Genomic DNA, 15,917 nt, shown 5'->3' on the forward strand with positions numbered 1-15,917 from the left:
CCACAGTACTCTACTGCCAGAGCTACAGCTCTTTATATCTCTCCTTCTCTGTCGTCCTTTCTGTCTGTCTGTCTGTGCGACTGTGTCTTTCATTCTCTCTCTGAATGGTACTTGTGGTACGCAGTGCATCATGCATCAACCCCACTTCTCAGCACACAGGTAGGCGCGTTACAGCCGAGGCTCTGACAAATAGAGATAGGGATGGCCGATCACATGATTCGGCCAGCCCACATCCCATGTGCTCCCTTTCGAAGGACACTGACGTCATGGGCAGAGTCAGAGCTGGTGCAATGGCTGTGTCAATGTCACCTTATGTTCTGCTTAGCTGTTAGCGTAGTGTGGTGGGAGCCGCCGTTGCTGTCGTTACTGGCCTGGCAGCCTTGAATGTAGCGCGATGGAAGCAGCAGAGTGAGTGACAAGTCATCCTAAACTGCCACTTTAAAACCTGCTGTGGCTAATGATGTGTATCTACAAGTGATACGTGTGCGTGAGTCTGTGTGTGTGTGTCTGCACATGTTAAGTGCTTGTGCACCATTACATCTACGGGTATCACTTTTAATGTGTTTTCATTTAGTTTAGCAATAAAGACATTGTCCATTAACCTCCTAATATAAATTTAATCTATTTTAACCCTTTGGTAAAGGTCAAACCACAAGAATAATCTAAATAATGACCACATAATGTTGTTTTGCCTGCAATTCTTCTTCCATTTCATGAGGATGCCATCCATTTATAATATATATTATAGTAGAGTACATGGTCATGCTGAACAAATATGTTTTTTAGCCTCAAGGAGTGAGTGTTTAGTTACCCATTGTTATGACCCAGGGTCATTATTTGCGGTACGGTGTTGTTATTGTTTGTATTTGTATTCAGTGTTGCTTGTTTCCAGGTGGAGGCCACCCATTGGTGGAGGAAGGAAAGAGGCCAGCTACAAAAGGGGTTGGACTGGGTCGGCGAGCAGACTTCCTGGTTTCCCGTGAGCTGTGTGTCTGGGGACCGTCGTGGTGTGTGACTGCACGGGGCTGCAATATTAATGCTGAAAAAGGGGTTGTACCTGGGCTTGGTAGCTGTAGGGGTGGGAAGCCGTTTTCTTTTATTCCCCTCTTTTCTCCTGTTTCGGGTAGGGAGACAGGTTAGAGAATTGTATTTTGTTTTGGGATCGTGGGAGGTAAGTTAGCTCTGTTTTTCTTTCTAGTGTGTTTTGTTTGTTGTTTTGGCATCGCCCACCCTGAAGCTCGCTACCTGTTCAGTAAATAAATTAACCAACTCTCGTCATTCTGCCGTGGTGTGATTTTTTTTGTCGTTATTATGTATCGGGTTTATCTTTTTGTTGTGTTGCACCCCGGCTTCGGGCCGGTGTGTAACATAAATGGGGGCTCGTCCGTTTGAGGGATTTCGGGGTCGTTTGTGTGTAGTGGGGTTCGTGTGGGTGTGTGGGGTTTTTTTTGTGTTTTTGGGGGTTGTTTGTGTGGGTGGCCGCGGATGGAGTTTGATGTGGATAAGTTTGCCGAGGCGCCTTCCTTGCAGCAGTTGAGTCGGTGTCGGAGGGAGGATTTGCTGCTTATTGCGGGCCGTTTTGATGTGCGAGCGCCGGCGGGGGTGAAAAAGGATGATTTGCGACAGCTTGTCACGGTGGCTTTGAGCGAGCGGGGTTTGCTGTCGAGCGTGCCGCTTGTTGGTGGGACGGGCGGGGCGGCTATGGAGCCGTTGGCTCCGTTGTCTGTTCCTCCTGTGGCCGCCCCCTCTGTGGCTCCTCCTGCTCCGGTGGTGGGGTCGTCGGCGGAGGAGCTCCAGTTGTTGCTCCGCATTAAGGAGGTGGAGTTGAGTAGTCACCGGTTGGAGGTAGAAGCGATGCATTTGAGGGTGAGGGCGTTGGAGTTGGAGCGCGGACCTCCACCGCGTGCCCCTGACTCTACGCCGCCCACGCCTGCGCCCTCTGTGCTCCCTGCGCCGCCGGCGCCTGGTCCCGCCCCGGCTCTCCGTCAGGATTTTGATGTTGGGAGGCACATTAAATTGGTGCCGCCCTTTTGTGAATCAGAGGTGGAGTCGTTTTTTCCTGCTTTTGAGCGTGTGGCTGCCGAGTTAAAGTGGCCGGAGGAGGTCTGGGTTTTGCTGTTGCAGTGTCGGCTGGTGGGTAGGGCTCAGGAGGTGTGGGCTAGCCTGTCAGCATCTGAGAGCTTAGATTATGGTGTGGTTAAGGCTGCCGTATTGCGTGCTTTTGAGTTGGTGCCTGAAGCGTACCGTCAGAAGTTTCGGCAGTGTGTGAGGGGGGGGGATCAGACTTATGTGGAGTTTGCGCGCGAGAAGGGTTTGCTCTTTGATCGGTGGTGCCAGGCTAGTGAGGTTAAGGAGTTTGCACAGTTGAAGGAGTTGATGTTATTGGAGGATTTCAAGGGGTGTCTGCCGGAGCGGGTGGTTGTTTATTTGAAAGAGCAGAAGGTCGTTTCCCTCGCGAAAGCGGCGGTTCTGGCAGATGAGTTTGCTTTGACGCATAAGAGGGGTTTTTCCCCTCCGTTACGTCGGGGTTCTAGAGTTTTGCCGGAGGTGGGGGGGGGGCGTTCTCCCCCGCTCTCGCGGCGTAGCCCTACGGTGGCCGCTGGGGACCGCCGATGTTTTTTTTGTCATGAGCTCGGTCATCTCGTTGCTTCTTGTCCCGTGCTGAGGGCGAGGGAGGGGGCGCGGGCCGACATTTCGGGGGGGGCCGTGCAGTGTTGCTCCGCGGTAACCCGCCCTAGCTTAATGCCGGTTGGCGTCGTTCCGCGGGTGATAGATGAGGTGTTTCGACCGTTTGTTTCGACGGGGTTTTTATCGTTGTCTGGTGATGCGGGGGACCGGGTTCCGATCACCATCTTGAGGGATACAGGGGCGAAGCATTCGGTGGCGCGGCATGGAGTCGTGCCTTTCTCTCAGCAGTCGTACTGTGGTTCTGATTTGCTGGTGTGGGGTATCAAGGTGAGTCTTTTACGCATGCCTCTCCATACGGTTACTTTGACCTCGTCCTTCGTATCGGGCGCTGTGCGGGTGGGGGTTCGAGATCAGCTGCCAATTGAAGGCATTGATCTTGTTTTGGGAAATGACTTGGCCGGGGGAAAAGTGTTTCCGGCTATGCCGGAAGTTATTGAGTGTCCTACTTCGGATCGGTTATGCCAATTCCCGTCGGAGCTGGGTGACCCCACAGTTTATCCGGCATGTGTGGTTACTCGTGCTTAAGCTCGTCGCTTGGGTGGTGAGGTGGACATATCCGAAATGTTTCCGGACGGCTCTGAGCCGCATGATAGTTCTGTTCCGGGGGTAGATGGTGGGACGGCGAAGGTTTTTAGTATGGTGTCGGAGAAGGAGGCAGCAGGTATCCGCAGGTTTGTGTGTGGTCAACTCCGTGACGAGGCAGACCTGAGCACGCTGACCTTGGGAATTTTAAAAAAGAGATATCAGACACACAACAAATGTGACTCATTAAGGCCAGAAGTAAAAACTTTCATGAAACAGGTGGTGCAAGAGGAACTGATGAAAATGCAGGATAATGATGAAAGTGAAAGTGACTCAGAGACTAAGAAGCTCCAGAACAAAAGGAAAAGAGAAAATGGAAATGACGAGGTCATGAGTGAGAGTGAAGATGAATCCTGGGCAAAGAAATCACAAAATAATCATTCAAGCTCATCATCAGAATCTGAGGTTCAAGAGGACAACAAAACAGAAAGTAAAGAAAGCAGCAATGATGAAGAAAATGCCAAATCTCAAGCTGATGGTGAAGAGCCAGAGGTGAAAAAATCACAACAAAAGAGAAATGAAAATCGTCAAATTGACAGTGACGAGTCTTCTGATGAGGAACTCAGTGAGGAAAGCAACTGCAGTGACAGTCCAAAGAAAATGGTGAGAATGAACGTCGAGACAGTAACCAGCAGTAAAGATGAAGGAAGGAGAACACCACTGAGTGATGCAGGAAACGAATCAGATGGAGACTGCAAGTCAGAAACGAGTGACAAAATTAGGAGCGACGAGTCTTCTGACAGTGAAAAAGAAGATACAAAAGTGGAAGAGAAAACCAGTGACCCAGACTCAGTTTCATCACTACCTTCTTTGGAAGATGAAAAAGAAAATAAGACTGATAAAACAAATGATAAAAAGATGAAGAAGAGTGTGAAGAAAGATGAGAGCACCAGAAAACCAAAGTCTGATGACAAATCGGTGGCGAGGCTTGAACGTTATATTGCCCTCTGCGGCGTGAGGAGAAATTACAAGAAGCTGCTGGAGGACTGCCGCTCCCAGGTGGCTGTTCTGAAGAAGGAGCTTGAAGAGCTTGGTGTACATGGTCAGCCAACTATTCAGAAATGGAAAAAGGTCAGAATGAAGAGAGAGCAAGCTCAAGAACTGGCTGCTCTTGATGTCAACAACATCATTACCACACAAGGTCGACCTACACGCAGGGGTGCCTCAGCAAGTCAGAAACAACAGGACTGTCCGTCCTCTGAATATCAGCGCACTCTAAACTCGGAATCAGACAGTGATCAGGAAAACAATACCCACAGAGGTCGCAGGAAAATGTCCGAATGGGCCAACCTGCAGGGGATCATCAGTGATGACACAGACAGTGACTGATGAGTCTGGTTTCCCCCTAGGAAGTGTTCGATTTGTTTGTTTGTTTTAATGTTTTTGATACTAGGTCTAGCATCTCTCTAATGAGATGCTTGATTTTAGGTGGGGGGGTGTTATGACCCAGGGTCATTATTTGCGGTACGGTGTTGTTATTGTTTGTATTTGTATTCAGTGTTGCTTGTTTCCAGGTGGAGGCCACCCATTGGTGGAGGAAGGAAAGAGGCCAGCTACAAAAGGGGTTGGACTGGGTCGGCGAGCAGACTTCCTGGTTTCCCGTGAGCTGTGTGTCTGGGGACCGTCGTGGTGTGTGACTGCACGGGGCTGCAATATTAATGCTGAAAAAGGGGTTGTACCTGGGCTTGGTAGCTGTAGGGGTGGGAAGCCGTTTTCTTTTATTCCCCTCTTTTCTCCTGTTTCGGGTAGGGAGACAGGTTAGAGAATTGTATTTTGTTTTGGGATCGTGGGAGGTAAGTTAGCTCTGTTTTTCTTTCTAGTGTGTTTTGTTTGTTGTTTTGGCATCGCCCACCCTGAAGCTCGCTACCTGTTCAGTAAATAAATTAACCAACTCTCGTCATTCTGCCGTGGTGTGATTTTTTTTGTCGTTATTATGTATCGGGTTTATCTTTTTGTTGTGTTGCACCCCGGCTTCGGGCCGGTGTGTAACATAAATGGGGGCTCGTCCGTTTGAGGGATTTCGGGGTCGTTTGTGTGTAGTGGGGTTCGTGTGGGTGTGTGGGGTTTTTTTTGTGTTTTTGGGGGTTGTTTGTGTGGGTGGCCGCGGATGGAGTTTGATGTGGATAAGTTTGCCGAGGCGCCTTCCTTGCAGCAGTTGAGTCGGTGTCGGAGGGAGGATTTGCTGCTTATTGCGGGCCGTTTTGATGTGCGAGCGCCGGCGGGGGTGAAAAAGGATGATTTGCGACAGCTTGTCACGGTGGCTTTGAGCGAGCGGGGTTTGCTGTCGAGCGTGCCGCTTGTTGGTGGGACGGGCGGGGCGGCTATGGAGCCGTTGGCTCCGTTGTCTGTTCCTCCTGTGGCCACCCCCTCTGTGGCTCCTCCTGCTCCGGTGGTGGGGTCGTCGGCGGAGGAGCTCCAGTTGTTGCTCCGCATTAAGGAGGTGGAGTTGAGTAGTCACCGGTTGGAGGTAGAAGCGATGCATTTGAGGGTGAGGGCGTTGGAGTTGGAGCGCGGACCTCCACCGCGTGCCCCTGACTCTACGCCGCCCACGCCTGCGCCCTCTGTGCTCCCTGCGCCGCCGGCGCCTGGTCCCGCCCCGGCTCTCCGTCAGGATTTTGATGTTGGGAGGCACATTAAATTGGTGCCGCCCTTTTGTGAATCAGAGGTGGAGTCGTTTTTTCCTGCTTTTGAGCGTGTGGCTGCCGCATTAAAGTGGCCGGAGGAGGTCTGGGTTTTGCTGTTGCAGTGTCGGCTGGTGGGTAGGGCTCAGGAGGTGTGGGCTAGCCTGTCAGCATCTGAGAGCTTAGATTATGGTGTGGTTAAGGCTGCCGTATTGCGTGCTTTTGAGTTGGTGCCTGAAGCGTACCGTCAGAAGTTTCGGCAGTGTGTGAGGGGGGGGGATCAGACTTATGTGGAGTTTGCGCGCGAGAAGGGTTTGCTCTTTGATCGGTGGTGCCAGGCTAGTGAGGTTAAGGAGTTTGCACAGTTGAAGGAGTTGATGTTATTGGAGGATTTCAAGGGGTGTCTGCCGGAGCGGGTGGTTGTTTATTTGAAAGAGCAGAAGGTCGTTTCCCTCGCGAAAGCGGCGGTTCTGGCAGATGAGTTTGCTTTGACGCATAAGAGGGGTTTTTCCCCTCCGTTACGTCGGGGTTCTAGAGTTTTGCCGGAGGTGGGGGGGGGGGGCGTTCTCCCCCGCTCTCGCGGCGTAGCCCTACGGTGGCCGCTGGGGACCGCCGATGTTTTTTTTGTCATGAGCTCGGTCATCTCGTTGCTTCTTGTCCCGTGCTGAGGGCGAGGGAGGGGGCGCGGGCCGACATTTCGGGGGGGGCCGTGCAGTGTTGCTCCGCGGTAACCCGCCCTAGCTTAATGCCGGTTGGCGTCGTTCCGCGGGTGATAGATGAGGTGTTTCGACCGTTTGTTTCGACGGGGTTTTTATCGTTGTCTGGTGATGCGGGGGACCGGGTTCCGATCACCATCTTGAGGGATACAGGGGCGAAGCATTCGGTGGCGCGGCATGGAGTCGTGCCTTTCTCTCAGCAGTCGTACTGTGGTTCTGATTTGCTGGTGTGGGGTATCAAGGTGAGTCTTTTACGCATGCCTCTCCATACGGTTACTTTGACCTCGTCCTTCGTATCGGGCGCTGTGCGGGTGGGGGTTCGAGATCAGCTGCCAATTGAAGGCATTGATCTTGTTTTGGGAAATGACTTGGCCGGGGGAAAAGTGTTTCCGGCTATGCCGGAAGTTATTGAGTGTCCTACTTCGGATCGGTTATGCCAATTCCCGTCGGAGCTGGGTGACCCCACAGTTTATCCGGCATGTGTGGTTACTCGTGCTTAAGCTCGTCGCTTGGGTGGTGAGGTGGACATATCCGAAATGTTTCCGGACGGCTCTGAGCCGCATGATAGTTCTGTTCCGGGGGTAGATGGTGGGACGGCGAAGGTTTTTAGTATGGTGTCGGAGAAGGAGGCAGCAGGTATCCGCAGGTTTGTGTGTGGTCAACTCCGTGACGAGGCAGACCTGAGCACGCTGACCTTGGGAATTTTAAAAAAGAGATATCAGACACACAACAAATGTGACTCATTAAGGCCAGAAGTAAAAACTTTCATGAAACAGGTGGTGCAAGAGGAACTGATGAAAATGCAGGATAATGATGAAAGTGAAAGTGACTCAGAGACTAAGAAGCTCCAGAACAAAAGGAAAAGAGAAAATGGAAATGACGAGGTCATGAGTGAGAGTGAAGATGAATCCTGGGCAAAGAAATCACAAAATAATCATTCAAGCTCATCATCAGAATCTGAGGTTCAAGAGGACAACAAAACAGAAAGTAAAGAAAGCAGCAATGATGAAGAAAATGCCAAATCTCAAGCTGATGGTGAAGAGCCAGAGGTGAAAAAATCACAACAAAAGAGAAATGAAAATCGTCAAATTGACAGTGACGAGTCTTCTGATGAGGAACTCAGTGAGGAAAGCAACTGCAGTGACAGTCCAAAGAAAATGGTGAGAATGAACGTCGAGACAGTAACCAGCAGTAAAGATGAAGGAAGGAGAACACCACTGAGTGATGCAGGAAACGAATCAGATGGAGACTGCAAGTCAGAAACGAGTGACAAAATTAGGAGCGACGAGTCTTCTGACAGTGAAAAAGAAGATACAAAAGTGGAAGAGAAAACCAGTGACCCAGACTCAGTTTCATCACTACCTTCTTTGGAAGATGAAAAAGAAAATAAGACTGATAAAACAAATGATAAAAAGATGAAGAAGAGTGTGAAGAAAGATGAGAGCACCAGAAAACCAAAGTCTGATGACAAATCGGTGGCGAGGCTTGAACGTTATATTGCCCTCTGCGGCGTGAGGAGAAATTACAAGAAGCTGCTGGAGGACTGCCGCTCCCAGGTGGCTGTTCTGAAGAAGGAGCTTGAAGAGCTTGGTGTACATGGTCAGCCAACTATTCAGAAATGGAAAAAGGTCAGAATGAAGAGAGAGCAAGCTCAAGAACTGGCTGCTCTTGATGTCAACAACATCATTACCACACAAGGTCGACCTACACGCAGGGGTGCCTCAGCAAGTCAGAAACAACAGGACTGTCCGTCCTCTGAATATCAGCGCACTCTAAACTCGGAATCAGACAGTGATCAGGAAAACAATACCCACAGAGGTCGCAGGAAAATGTCCGAATGGGCCAACCTGCAGGGGATCATCAGTGATGACACAGACAGTGACTGATGAGTCTGGTTTCCCCCTAGGAAGTGTTCGATTTGTTTGTTTGTTTTAATGTTTTTGATACTAGGTCTAGCATCTCTCTAATGAGATGCTTGATTTTAGGTGGGGGGGTGTTATGACCCAGGGTCATTATTTGCGGTACGGTGTTGTTATTGTTTGTATTTGTATTCAGTGTTGCTTGTTTCCAGGTGGAGGCCACCCATTGGTGGAGGAAGGAAAGAGGCCAGCTACAAAAGGGGTTGGACTGGGTCGGCGAGCAGACTTCCTGGTTTCCCGTGAGCTGTGTGTCTGGGGACCGTCGTGGTGTGTGACTGCACGGGGCTGCAATATTAATGCTGAAAAAGGGGTTGTACCTGGGCTTGGTAGCTGTAGGGGTGGGAAGCCGTTTTCTTTTATTCCCCTCTTTTCTCCTGTTTCGGGTAGGGAGACAGGTTAGAGAATTGTATTTTGTTTTGGGATCGTGGGAGGTAAGTTAGCTCTGTTTTTCTTTCTAGTGTGTTTTGTTTGTTGTTTTGGCATCGCCCACCCTGAAGCTCGCTACCTGTTCAGTAAATAAATTAACCAACTCTCGTCATTCTGCCGTGGTGTGATTTTTTTTGTCGTTATTATGTATCGGGTTTATCTTTTTGTTGTGTTGCACCCCGGCTTCGGGCCGGTGTGTAACATAAATGGGGGCTCGTCCGTTTGAGGGATTTCGGGGTCGTTTGTGTGTAGTGGGGTTCGTGTGGGTGTGTGGGGTTTTTTTTGTGTTTTTGGGGGTTGTTTGTGTGGGTGGCCGCGGATGGAGTTTGATGTGGATAAGTTTGCCGAGGCGCCTTCCTTGCAGCAGTTGAGTCGGTGTCGGAGGGAGGATTTGCTGCTTATTGCGGGCCGTTTTGATGTGCGAGCGCCGGCGGGGGTGAAAAAGGATGATTTGCGACAGCTTGTCACGGTGGCTTTGAGCGAGCGGGGTTTGCTGTCGAGCGTGCCGCTTGTTGGTGGGACGGGCGGGGCGGCTATGGAGCCGTTGGCTCCGTTGTCTGTTCCTCCTGTGGCCGCCCCCTCTGTGGCTCCTCCTGCTCCGGTGGTGGGGTCGTCGGCGGAGGAGCTCCAGTTGTTGCTCCGCATTAAGGAGGTGGAGTTGAGTAGTCACCGGTTGGAGGTAGAAGCGATGCATTTGAGGGTGAGGGCGTTGGAGTTGGAGCGCGGACCTCCACCGCGTGCCCCTGACTCTACGCCGCCCACGCCTGCGCCCTCTGTGCTCCCTGCGCCGCCGGCGCCTGGTCCCGCCCCGGCTCTCCGTCAGGATTTTGATGTTGGGAGGCACATTAAATTGGTGCCGCCCTTTTGTGAATCAGAGGTGGAGTCGTTTTTTCCTGCTTTTGAGCGTGTGGCTGCCGCATTAAAGTGGCCGGAGGAGGTCTGGGTTTTGCTGTTGCAGTGTCGGCTGGTGGGTAGGGCTCAGGAGGTGTGGGCTAGCCTGTCAGCATCTGAGAGCTTAGATTATGGTGTGGTTAAGGCTGCCGTATTGCGTGCTTTTGAGTTGGTGCCTGAAGCGTACCGTCAGAAGTTTCGGCAGTGTGTGAGGGGGGGGGGATCAGACTTATGTGGAGTTTGCGCGCGAGAAGGGTTTGCTCTTTGATCGGTGGTGCCAGGCTAGTGAGGTTAAGGAGTTTGCACAGTTGAAGGAGTTGATGTTATTGGAGGATTTCAAGGGGTGTCTGCCGGAGCGGGTGGTTGTTTATTTGAAAGAGCAGAAGGTCGTTTCCCTCGCGAAAGCGGCGGTTCTGGCAGATGAGTTTGCTTTGACGCATAAGAGGGGTTTTTCCCCTCCGTTACGTCGGGGTTCTAGAGTTTTGCCGGAGGTGGGGGGGGGTTCTCCCCCGCTCTCGCGGCGTAGCCCTACGGTGGCCGCTGGGGACCGCCGATGTTTTTTTTGTCATGAGCTCGGTCATCTCGTTGCTTCTTGTCCCGTGCTGAGGGCGAGGGAGGGGGCGCGGGCCGACATTTCGGGGGGGGCCGTGCAGTGTTGCTCCGCGGTAACCCGCCCTAGCTTAATGCCGGTTGGCGTCGTTCTGCGGGTGATAGATGAGGTGTTTCGACCGTTTGTTTCGACGGGGTTTTTATCGTTGTCTGGTGATGCGGGGGACCGGGTTCCGATCACCATCTTGAGGGATACAGGGGCGAAGCATTCGGTGGCGCGGCATGGAGTCGTGCCTTTCTCTCAGCAGTCGTACTGTGGTTCTGATTTGCTGGTGTGGGGTATCAAGGTGAGTCTTTTACGCATGCCTCTCCATACGGTTACTTTGACCTCGTCCTTCGTATCGGGCGCTGTGCGGGTGGGGGTTCGAGATCAGCTGCCAATTGAAGGCATTGATCTTGTTTTGGGAAATGACTTGGCCGGGGGAAAAGTGTTTCCGGCTATGCCGGAAGTTATTGAGTGTCCTACTTCGGATCGGTTATGCCAATTCCCGTCGGAGCTGGGTGACCCCACAGTTTATCCGGCATGTGTGGTTACTCGTGCTTAAGCTCGTCGCTTGGGTGGTGAGGTGGACATATCCGAAATGTTTCCGGACGGCTCTGAGCCGCATGATAGTTCTGTTCCGGGGGTAGATGGTGGGACGGCGAAGGTTTTTAGTATGGTGTCGGAGAAGGAGGCAGCAGGTATCCGCAGGTTTGTGTGTGGTCAACTCCGTGACGAGGCAGACCTGAGCACGCTGACCTTGGGAATTTTAAAAAAGAGATATCAGACACACAACAAATGTGACTCATTAAGGCCAGAAGTAAAAACTTTCATGAAACAGGTGGTGCAAGAGGAACTGATGAAAATGCAGGATAATGATGAAAGTGAAAGTGACTCAGAGACTAAGAAGCTCCAGAACAAAAGGAAAAGAGAAAATGGAAATGACGAGGTCATGAGTGAGAGTGAAGATGAATCCTGGGCAAAGAAATCACAAAATAATCATTCAAGCTCATCATCAGAATCTGAGGTTCAAGAGGACAACAAAACAGAAAGTAAAGAAAGCAGCAATGATGAAGAAAATGCCAAATCTCAAGCTGATGGTGAAGAGCCAGAGGTGAAAAAATCACAACAAAAGAGAAATGAAAATCGTCAAATTGACAGTGACGAGTCTTCTGATGAGGAACTCAGTGAGGAAAGCAACTGCAGTGACAGTCCAAAGAAAATGGTGAGAATGAACGTCGAGACAGTAACCAGCAGTAAAGATGAAGGAAGGAGAACACCACTGAGTGATGCAGGAAACGAATCAGATGGAGACTGCAAGTCAGAAACGAGTGACAAAATTAGGAGCGACGAGTCTTCTGACAGTGAAAAAGAAGATACAAAAGTGGAAGAGAAAACCAGTGACCCAGACTCAGTTTCATCACTACCTTCTTTGGAAGATGAAAAAGAAAATAAGACTGATAAAACAAATGATAAAAAGATGAAGAAGAGTGTGAAGAAAGATGAGAGCACCAGAAAACCAAAGTCTGATGACAAATCGGTGGCGAGGCTTGAACGTTATATTGCCCTCTGCGGCGTGAGGAGAAATTACAAGAAGCTGCTGGAGGACTGCCGCTCCCAGGTGGCTGTTCTGAAGAAGGAGCTTGAAGAGCTTGGTGTACATGGTCAGCCAACTATTCAGAAATGGAAAAAGGTCAGAATGAAGAGAGAGCAAGCTCAAGAACTGGCTGCTCTTGATGTCAACAACATCATTACCACACAAGGTCGACCTACACGCAGGGGTGCCTCAGCAAGTCAGAAACAACAGGACTGTCCGTCCTCTGAATATCAGCGCACTCTAAACTCGGAATCAGACAGTGATCAGGAAAACAATACCCACAGAGGTCGCAGGAAAATGTCCGAATGGGCCAACCTGCAGGGGATCATCAGTGATGACACAGACAGTGACTGATGAGTCTGGTTTCCCCCTAGGAAGTGTTCGATTTGTTTGTTTGTTTTAATGTTTTTGATACTAGGTCTAGCATCTCTCTAATGAGATGCTTGATTTTAGGTGGGGGGGTGTTATGACCCAGGGTCATTATTTGCGGTACGGTGTTGTTATTGTTTGTATTTGTATTCAGTGTTGCTTGTTTCCAGGTGGAGGCCACCCATTGGTGGAGGAAGGAAAGAGGCCAGCTACAAAAGGGGTTGGACTGGGTCGGCGAGCAGACTTCCTGGTTTCCCGTGAGCTGTGTGTCTGGGGACCGTCGTGGTGTGTGACTGCACGGGGCTGCAATATTAATGCTGAAAAAGGGGTTGTACCTGGGCTTGGTAGCTGTAGGGGTGGGAAGCCGTTTTCTTTTATTCCCCTCTTTTCTCCTGTTTCGGGTAGGGAGACAGGTTAGAGAATTGTATTTTGTTTTGGGATCGTGGGAGGTAAGTTAGCTCTGTTTTTCTTTCTAGTGTGTTTTGTTTGTTGTTTTGGCATCGCCCACCCTGAAGCTCGCTACCTGTTCAGTAAATAAATTAACCAACTCTCGTCATTCTGCCGTGGTGTGATTTTTTTTGTCGTTATTATGTATCGGGTTTATCTTTTTGTTGTGTTGCACCCCGGCTTCGGGCCGGTGTGTAACACCCATAAAAACTCGATCGTCTGATTACGAACTGACAAAAGTAGTAAGAAAAAGAAATAGGTGATCTCCATCCTGTGTGTTTTGAATTACAGGTACTGTTTTTTCTTATAAAGTGTAACACTCTTTCTATATAGTATGTATTCATTCATTTTTTTGCGTGCATCTCTTGTATAGTAATGTGGAAGCATATGTGTTTTAAGAACAAAAACAAAGGGTATCGTGTGAAGCCTAATTGCATCATTATCATTAGCAGTAGTACTAGTAGTAGCAGTATTATTACTATTATTAATAATGCTATTGTCAGGGACACACTCAACATCAAAAAGAAAGCAATCGATAGACGAGTACAGCATCTCTTTATGTCTGTGTGCATACGTGCGCCATGTGTTGGTAAGATGCGAAGATATATGGGCAGCACATGCACATTCATATACGCCTGTGCGTCCGTGTGGTGGGAATACTAAATAACTGTAGCGAAAAGCCCTCGAGCCACTGTCAAAATTATCTTCTGTAGCAAGTCCCTGTAGCGCTGCTTGGCTCTATCAAGGGCCTGTGGGTTGGACTCACAGTTGTGCCTCTGCTTGAAACTTGGACAATCTCACCCATAAACTTACCGCATCCATTGCAGGCAAAACAAATAAGTAGATCAACAGTCCTGAAGTCAAATTTAACAAATCAGTTATGGCAGCTTGTATGGGCCTGTTTCTCCCTGTCTCTTTCTATTTCTGCTTCGCCATACCCAGTTGCCAGGATACCACTGTGTAATGCACAGTCCTAATTGTTTTGACTGAATGACAAGCTGTTTAATAAAGGCACCTTGTACAATGTTGTGATTCACGTCATGCACAAGCTCAGTGGATTAATTTGAGGAAGGAGTGTAGGTGCTAGTTGGTGGAGTCTCTATATGTTCCTCTAAGTCAGAACAGCTATACGCAAGAGACCATCTTACGATAGGCTTACAGCAGCAGCAATGCCAATGAGCTGTCGGACCACGCTCATCATCAGGCACACACTTGTAAAGTTGTGTGACTGTGTAACCCTTTCCACACACACACACGTACACACTGCAACCTTGAACTTTTCACAATGCTACATGAGAATGCAAATGTCCAAATCAGGGGGGACATCTTATAGATTTTACCCTACGAGTTCCCTTAAACAAAGTCGGCACAATGTCAGATCATTCCCAGGTGAAAGTAGCACAGGTAACTGTCCCATGAATTTACAGTGAGCAGTGGGCATCATGTGGGCTGTCTCATGTAAACTCTTCACACACACGCAGCTCTCTTGTCTAAAGAAAGCACACTATCCTCAGTAGTGAGAATATATCTAAGGTGGAGAATCCTCTGCTGTGTGCTACGTGTGGGAAAGGGCAAATGCTGACAATGTCCTGACTTGATTCTCCTGACATTGTCCCAAGATCGTGTTTGAAGCAGTATTTTCTTTTTGCTGCTGTGTTGCTATTTTCTGTGTGTCCATGGACAGACAGACAGACCTATGACCACCTGCTAAAGTAATATTTCTGGGATATCTCCTTTGTGGTTCTTCCCACAGCAAACACACTGTTTTTTCACTCACAAGGTGAAAATAATGCCAGTCTCACTGCTGTGGCTGTTAATAAAAAGGCACGTCTGTTATGTTAGTCATCTCAAACCCAACATGAGTGCAGAACACTCCTAATGTGCACACATGCACTCTCTCATCTGTTCCACTTTTTGACTCGTCCTTTGTAAAGACATTGTCTCAAGCATTGTCTTATCTCATCTTATCCTATCTTATGCAAAAACAGTCACCTCGAGGCACTTTATGTTGTAAGGTAAAGACTCTAATGATACAGAGAAACAACAATCAAACGACCAACTGGGAGGAAGCACTCGGCGACAGTGGGGAGGAAAAATTCCCTTTTAACAGGAAGAAACCTCCAGGGAATCAGACTCAGGGAGGAGCAGTTATCTGGTCCTTAAAGCATTTTCCAATTAAAAACAACATTACATTTCTAGGAAACAAAAATCTATATGTTTAGTCCATATGTTGATAGTTTACATAGGTTTACTACAAAATTTCTACATTTTTAGACATTGGACTTCATAAGTTATACCTTGCTAGTACCAGGTTAGACCCCTTTTTTCAGATGACAGTATTACCAGGCCCTAAACTAGATAAACTAGCCTAAATATTAAAGTACCACAGGTTGGAAGTAAATAAGGCCAGCCCACTTATAGCCCAGGGAGGAAAGTGGTGAGCTGTCCTATGAAGGACAGGTCCCTTCTATTATTAAGATGTCATTAGCAGATGATAGCAGACCTTGGCTGCCAGTTGAAGTTCCCCAGAGAGACCACCATAACGTCACTGGGTCCAGATCATGTTCTAGTACATGGTCATCATTATGACATATATTTAAAAATGCAAAGATGAGAAACTCTATTCTTGTTTATAATTAAAACCTGCTGTTGCTGTTGTCCTAGAAGATCATGTGTTTCTATTGTTTCTATGCAGTAATAAAAATTCTTATGATTAATTACAATTGCTTTCCTTTTTGTGGTGAATTGGGTCTCAGTGGTCTAAACATGCAAATACCACTTATGTATCATATGAAATCAAAGGGCATGAGGAAAGCCACTACTAGCCTTTCTTATTTTGTTGATGAAGAGCCAGCTAGCACAAGACAATGTGCATCCAGGTGTATTTATAAAACATTAAACGTTTTCACACAAAGGGTTACACAGGCTAATTGTTAAGTTTCTCAATTTTACCAAATTATTGTGGCAGCAGGATAAAAGCATCTATAAAAATGTTCCTTTTTTCTTCAATTTTTGTCAAAATAAATAAATAAAGCACAGATGCTGACACATTTTACTGAATCATTCATTATT

At 48.7% G+C, this 15,917-nt stretch overlaps 3 protein-coding genes across 3 annotated transcripts; all 3 read left to right on the plus strand.

Annotated features, from left to right (window-relative positions):
- The first annotated feature begins 2,742 nt into the window (after nucleotides 1-2,742).
- LOC146639879 (uncharacterized) lies at nucleotides 2,743-4,599 on the plus strand. Its single transcript, XM_085356114.1, has one exon. It carries the CDS (start codon nucleotides 3,250-3,252, stop codon nucleotides 4,597-4,599), a length of 1,350 nt encoding a protein of 449 aa, XP_085212240.1. The 5' UTR covers nucleotides 2,743-3,249.
- Nucleotides 4,600-6,636: 2,037 nt separating this feature from the next.
- Nucleotides 6,637-8,493, plus strand: LOC146639880 (uncharacterized). The gene has a single exon (XM_085356124.1). The coding sequence runs from the start codon at nucleotides 7,144-7,146 to the stop codon at nucleotides 8,491-8,493; it is 1,350 nt and encodes a 449-aa protein (XP_085212250.1). The 5' UTR covers nucleotides 6,637-7,143.
- Nucleotides 8,494-10,526: 2,033 nt separating this feature from the next.
- On the plus strand, nucleotides 10,527-12,383 carry LOC146639881 (uncharacterized). The gene has a single exon (XM_085356136.1). It carries the CDS (start codon nucleotides 11,034-11,036, stop codon nucleotides 12,381-12,383), a length of 1,350 nt encoding a protein of 449 aa, XP_085212262.1. The 5' UTR covers nucleotides 10,527-11,033.
- The last annotated feature ends 3,534 nt before the right edge of the window (nucleotides 12,384-15,917 follow it).

Source organism: Diplotaxodon limnothrissa, linkage group LG1 (assembly GCF_057381915.1).
Source record: "Diplotaxodon limnothrissa isolate DT_005_m linkage group LG1, D_limnothrissa_male_GT1.1, whole genome shotgun sequence".
Taxonomy (NCBI): Eukaryota; Metazoa; Chordata; class Actinopteri; order Cichliformes; family Cichlidae; genus Diplotaxodon; species Diplotaxodon limnothrissa.

Bases quoted from the DNA above. Each gene is read 5' to 3' on its own strand.
- LOC146639881 (XM_085356136.1), top strand. From the start codon at position 11,034: ATGTTTCCGGACGGCTCTGAGCCGCATGATAGTTCTGTTCCGGGGGTA.
- LOC146639880 (XM_085356124.1), top strand. From the start codon at position 7,144: ATGTTTCCGGACGGCTCTGAGCCGCATGATAGTTCTGTTCCGGGGGTA.
- LOC146639879 (XM_085356114.1), top strand. From the start codon at position 3,250: ATGTTTCCGGACGGCTCTGAGCCGCATGATAGTTCTGTTCCGGGGGTA.